This window comes from Aplysia californica, unplaced genomic scaffold (genome assembly GCF_000002075.1).
Source record: "Aplysia californica isolate F4 #8 unplaced genomic scaffold, AplCal3.0 scaffold00267, whole genome shotgun sequence".
Taxonomy (NCBI): domain Eukaryota; kingdom Metazoa; phylum Mollusca; class Gastropoda; order Aplysiida; family Aplysiidae; genus Aplysia; species Aplysia californica.
In genome coordinates this window covers 910,326-917,131 of record NW_004797537.1, presented here as the reverse complement: position 1 = coordinate 917,131, position 6,806 = coordinate 910,326, and the positions used below count along the sequence as shown (strand labels likewise).

The 6,806-nt window shown below is 36.5% G+C and overlaps 1 protein-coding gene across 1 annotated transcript in view; it reads right to left on the bottom strand.

The window, feature by feature from the left end:
* The window catches only part of LOC101863112, a gene marked incomplete in the record, with an annotated part of 11,427 nt that extends 5,284 nt beyond the window's left edge, over positions 1-6,143 (bottom strand). Inside the window, 3 exon segments of the mRNA XM_005101010.3 lie at positions 18-99; positions 578-689; positions 6,027-6,143. Of these exon segments, the coding sequence (XP_005101067.2) occupies positions 18-99; positions 578-653 (158 nt within the window).
* Between the last annotated feature and the right edge of the window lie 663 nt (positions 6,144-6,806).

Here is a 6,806-nt window from a genome sequence, read left to right as displayed (position 1 = left end):
TATCGTAAATGTCCTACCTGTGGGATCCTCCATCTTTCTCCTCTATGAGCATGGTGAATTCTCTCTTGTTTATAGCAGTCACCTGCTCTGCCGTCATCCCTGGTGAAATAATGCATCATTATCATCATCATCATCATCATCATTGCCTTTCTCACCCTGGATCAGGATATAGGCCATGCACAAACACTTTCCACCTTTCCCTATCCTGGGCTAATCACTTGATGTCACTCCATGTCTTCCCACTTTTCTGTACATCCATCTTCGTGACTCTTCTCTAGGTTCCATGAGGTCTTCCCCTTGATCTTTTACCCTGTGGGTTCCAATCTAACACTTTCCTTGTTATGCAGGAAATAATGATTTGTTTAATTTTAGTAGAAGTTTTACGGCGCTTGCAACTGCATAAGGTCATATGAGTGCCAGTAACAAAAATAAAAAAGAAGAATGGGAGATAAGGACGATAGATGTTTGAGAGGAAAGAAGAAGCAAACCACACCACAGCACCCACCAACCACCCACATGGATTAAATAGATAAATAAATAAACAGATAAATAAATACACAGATCAAAAGAAACTTACCAGTGCATTTCCCTAATTCCTCAAATCCTGAGTTTTCCGCTGGGTTGATCTTCCACGTTCCATAAAACTGCTCCATGGTCTAGTATTTATAGCCTATGGATAAATCCAAGCACTGCAAAACAAATCAAATTCAAACAAATCAGCGTAACAGTAAGATCAAATAAAAATATATGTGTGTCCTAATCATAACAAACACTTTCTAATCTCAAAATCTTATCTTCTCAATCCCATAACTGAACAGGAATTCTGATAAATTGGAACAAACATTTGTGTAAATTAGCTCCTGCCCCCCAGAAAAATAAATACAATAAAACAAAACCCAAAAAAACAAATAAATAAAATAAAGTAAAATAACCAAATGAAAAAAATTAATTTACGTATGACAAAATTGAACATGAAAACAAAATTAAGATACAAAAACAAGAAGTTGGAAGTGATGAATTATGCTCTTGTGGGGACAGCAAAACTGAAACAAAATAAGACACAATTACACCTAATATACACACCAACCACTGGTTTGAGAGTGCATATATATGTGTCTGATAGAAAGTACAAGTTCTACAATTTCTCTGATTTTTAGGCACGAGAGAGAGAGAGCTTAAAAAAGAGGGGAGGGGAGGTGACAGACAGACACAAATAGGAGAAGAGAGAGAGAGAGAAAGAGAGAGAAAGAGAAAGAGAGAGAGAAAAAGAGAGAGAGAGAGAACGAGCTCTAGTTTCATGATATTAAGTAAATAAATAATTCATATTGTTTATTTTTAAAAACTTAAATTTTACAATGATTGGCTTTCTCCGCTCACACACACAATCCCTTTTACATTCGGTACAAGCATACCCATCAAATATGTACACTTACAAAAAATGCACACTCCATCCAAGCAGCATAACAAAAGAAAAGATGATGTGGTATCTCCGACAATTTACGACAATTTTATTCAAATTCACGGCTGTTGCCCACCGCCATACATATCTGCTAACAGCTCATGAATACGATGACCAGATATAGTTTTTGTAACATAACACGACATTCTATTTCTCTTCTCATTCGTGAAGTCTGACCCATGTCAGCACTCATAATAATGGTCATACTTTCCGTCCTTGCTTACAAAGGACTTAGAAGCCATCAAGCATACTTGTGTAACGACGCGGTGATATCAGGCACTCGTCAATCTTTGAGCATGTCGAGTTATCGGTATCATCTTAAAGCATGTTCATTTGCCTTGTTTTTTTCAATTAAAAAATTACCCATTTACCTTGACTACAAGTCGAGATATTTGCAGTTGAATGAGGTTGAATATCCTGGTTTCAGAGGTAAAATTATTGAGAAAATGGCCGCCAAAGTTTGGTTATTTACAAGGTCTCTCAAGCTATGGAAGTCCCCAATCTTTGGCGGTTTAAAGAGTTTAAGTTTAAGTTTTAGTACAGGTTTTACAGCGCTTGCAACTGCATAAGGTCATATGAGCGCCAGAAGATCAGAGCCTAGAGGTGCTACAAGAGAGTAACAAACATAAAAAAGAAGGAGGGGAGATAAGGACGATATAAGTTTGATAGGAAAGAAGAAGCAAACCACACCAGAGCACCCGCCAACCACCCACGTTTAAAGAGTGTTCATTTGTGTACTTTTTGATGAAAAAAATACCCAAGTCAAGATATTTTTGTTGGAAGGAGTTGGGGGTTGCCTGGTTTCAGAGGTAAAATTAGCGAGAAACCGCCAAAGATTGGGGACTTCCATAGCTTGAGAGACCTATTGGAAGTTGAACATTTATAATTTTTTGTGCCTTTAATCAACGGTTTTCAGAAAAATCGACACAGACATGTGTTTTTAAAAGGACATAAAAGGTGTTGAGCCACCCCCCCCCCCCCCCCCCAAAAAAAAAAAAATATTGTCAAATAGCCAGAAAAATGCAGTTTTCATTGACTTCATGATTTTGATGAGTGCCTGATTTCACTACCATACCTCACATTTCTTCATACCAGTTTCTAAAACAGGTGCTGGTTTAGTTGTCTGTCTATCACGATACAGTCATCCTAATCGCAACCGCTAGTCCTGCCTAATCCACAACGGTCTACTGCGATCTAGGCAGTCAAGCGTAAATTCCCACCCGATAAACTCCAGTAACAACAGCGCTTGGGGCATAAAAATAAATAATAATAAATAACTAAATTATTGTTTTAATGATCCCAGAAGGGCAATTTGGTTTACAAAACATACATACATAACATACATACATAAATACATAATATTTATAAATACATACATACATAAATACAAGCACAAATGCATACATAACATAAATTTATACAAATATTACATCAGTACAGAACAACTTACAACCATGCCACTGCCAGTCATCACTGTGCAGCGTCCTGTATTTTGAGCTAGGGCTGTCGTGTCTTACTCAAGGACACACCCCAGTGACCACCCATCTGATGCCCGTGTCACCGACACTTGCTTGACATTACTTGAGTCCGAAGTCACAGCTCACTTAGCCACTGGAGCCACCAAAAAATCAAAGACAACAGCATTTGCAATTTCTGTGAGCTGGAAGGAGGATTAAATATTGCTTCTTTTAGTGATGCCATTTGTGAGACGTGCTGACAAAATGAGTTACTTTTTGTCATCCACAAATGGAGATATTGGCCAAAAATCGACACTTGGGTCAAATTTGTAGATTTCTTATTGATGTCATATTTTTTAAGTACAAAACATGCCTATGATTTCATACTTATAAATAATAATAACTTCACCTACAAGCGTGATATATCTATTTTCATGGAGATAAAATTGGAAAAGTTATTTATTTTGTCAGCACGTTTCACATTTGTGTTACGACGCAGTGGAATCAGGCGCTCATCACTTTTTGGGCATGAAAGAAAAAGAGTGGTTGTGGCAAGGCTTCGATACCGGGCACCGGATGGACGCTAAACGCTTCATTTTTCTGAAATTTTAGAGCTATATTAAACAAATTTCCACACATACATCAATTCTACCCATGAACAGCACACATATTAGAACAAAACAAGCTCTTCTAACTGGTTTTTATTTAATTAAAATCAAGCAGTCATCAGTGAAAATTTACGTTTGTGAAGTTGATCAGTACGACAGTTTTCCTCCTCGGTAAGAACACTGCTTGCTGCGATCGGCAGACCGTTTGTGGTACCTATATTTAAAGAAACTGAACTAGAGTCCAAAAACTTTACCTACGATTTTCTCAAAACAGCATTTTTCGGATTAGCCCCCTTGTGCTTGAAATCAACAAGCTTCACTGAAATGTAGGGGCAGGTATGGTGTTGCTGATTAATAATGAAAGATTTGTAGGCTAGGTTACTTTAAGTCATTTATTTTAGTGATTTAGTGATTCAGTGTATGCATCCAAAGAGCGGTTTAAAAAAGGCTTTCAGTTTATATACCTTGGTCCAAGCCAAATACAAAAATGTTTTTACTTAAGATTTTTCAAGAAAAATGTTTTTGTTTGGTCGCGGGCATGCAGAACTGCCATTTGCGAGGTGGTAGATTAATTTAAATGAGCTAGAATTTTTGTAACACGGACAGACAAAAGTGAGCAAGCCATAAAACTTTTCCTTCCTACTCTAAATATAACAATAAAAAAACCCAGCTTAATAATAATGATAATAATAATAATAATAATAATAATAATATTTAATAATAATAGTGATGATACTACTACTAATAATCATAATAAATAATAATTTATAATAATAATAATAATAATAATGGTAAAAATAATGATAATAATAATAATAATGATAATCTAATAATAACAAAAATATTAATAATAATAATATAATAATAGGCCTAAATAAGTAAGTAAATAAATAAATCAATACGTAAATAATAATAATAATAGGCTAATAATAATAATAATAATGATTATAATAATAATAAAAATAAAAATTAATATTATAATAGGCTCTAATAATAATAAGAATAATAAAATATTTATTATAATTTAATAATAATAATAGCCTTATTGTTTTTGTTTTTGTAAAGTGTTTTACGACACTCGCAACTGCATAAGGTCATATGAGCGTGCGGGACACACCTAATATTTTCAGTTGGTAGGAAATTTTGAATTTTGCCCGGGTGGCGGCCGAAGCCTATACTCTATATATATCGATTTTAGACCGCGAAGGGATCTTTAACGTGCGCAACTTGCACACGGGCCCTCCGAGATTTTCCGCCCTTGTCCGAGAAGGCTAGGTGTAGATCTTTCCTACCAGAAAATCAGGGGTGTGGCAGAAAGACAGCAGTAAGAAATAGCCAAGGAGTAGCAGTAGAAAGGCTGCAGAACCGAGTCAGGAGCCCAGAGGAGGGGGCAAAGGAGGTGAGGGGGTTGGGGCAGAAAGTGGAAATGAAAGCAGACAACAGAATATTGCTGGAGAGTAGGAAAGGAGGTGAAAGGAGACAATTTTAGGGAAAAATGTTTTTTTGTCGCTACCCGGATTCGAACCCGGGACCATTGAATAGAGGCCAACACCTTAACCTCTAGGCCACGAGAGCCCCCCCCAATATCCTTATAATAATAATTATAATAATATAGGCCCAATAATAAATAATAAGAATATGAAGAATAATGATTTTTAAAGTCTGTCTAGAAATAATAATCAGTCTAAAAAATAATAAATAAAAAAAAAAAAATAAATAAATTTAAAAAAATAATATTTAACTTCATTAGCCTTTTTATGGAGCTACCAATGGGATCATAATATAAGTAGAAGCCTGCATGAATTACATTATATTATTATTATTATTATTATTATTATAATATTATTATATTATTATTATTATTATTATTATTATTATTATTATTATTATTATTATTTATTATTATTATTGTTATTATTATTATCATTATCATTATTATTATTATTCATGCCTATTATTATCTAACAATCATCCTTCACTTCATCTGCTGTGCCTGTGTAGCAATTGAATAGTCAAAAGTCTCGAAACTACTAGAAAACCTATATAGGCCTACTATAATAATTTAATACTATACTCCGCTTTGCCTGCCCAATATTGCAGAAACTCTCAGCTCAAACTCAAAAGTGCGGGAAAAAGTGACCCTTATCCTCAGAGCTTAACATAAGTACTTTAAATTTGCCGTTCTTTACTTTTTTTTTAACTGCTTTTTTTTCTAATCTTTCATCTTTGCGGTTCGCTGTTGTGTAGAAGTCTTACAATTTGCATACACACAAAGTTTTGATTTGGAAACATTTTACGAGAGACCTGGAACTCGTACTCAAGAGTTACATGCCCCTGCCCGTTGACCCCTGCGTAATGTGGAATCTATTGTTCCGACGGAGATTGTCTTGACCCTCACCTTCCGTATTGTAACATCTACAATACGAACAAGCAACTTATCAAAACCTTTTCAAAGCAAGTAACTTTTCAAGAGCAATACTTTTTCAGTGATGCAATACTCACCGATTTGTAAATAAGGTTCTACTGCAGGGCTTTTCAAGACCCCTCTTTACTTTCTCTCGCCGCAACTTATTTCGCTTGACCACACAGCACAGCAGTGTTCCAACGAACAGCAGGGGGGTGCTGCGCCCTATTATTTTGTCATCCAACGTTCCATTGGATGAACTCAAAATAGCAGCCAATGGGATGAACTCTTTTTAGCGATCTTGCGGGGCCACAGTCGAGAAGAACCTGCGGACGCGCAGAAGGAAGGAAAGCGCGGTGGTGCCATGGTGCAGGGCAGTGCCATGCAAACAATTTGCGAACGCGACCGTAAAGAATCTTATAAGCTGACTTAAAATTTGATTTTTCTAGTAGAAAAATGGGTACATCTTTCAAGGATGTTATTTCCCCCCCTTTATTTTCATCGCTCGAAGAGATACTAATGTGGGAAAGAGGGAGCTTTGTGATTCTCACGACCCCAGCTTCCTCGTCAGTAGCCTCAGTGGTAACGGCAGCACATTTTTTGTGTGGTTTAGACGACCGGTCAGTTGGTCAAGGTCGGGAACAGGCCAGAGAACTATACTATACTATACTACTACTGCTATGCAACGGCAGACTCTCGCCTCACCTCCGCCTCCGCCCTGTGCACATTTGTCTGTCGTCTCAGTTACCCATAACAGCAACCAGTAGGCTAACTGACCTAGGCTGGCCCTATGCGTATTTTTTCTAACATCATCGAAGAAAAGAAAGCGGTTACAACTTTAACGTTGTTGGCATTACTGCATTCTAGGCTAGCGTATG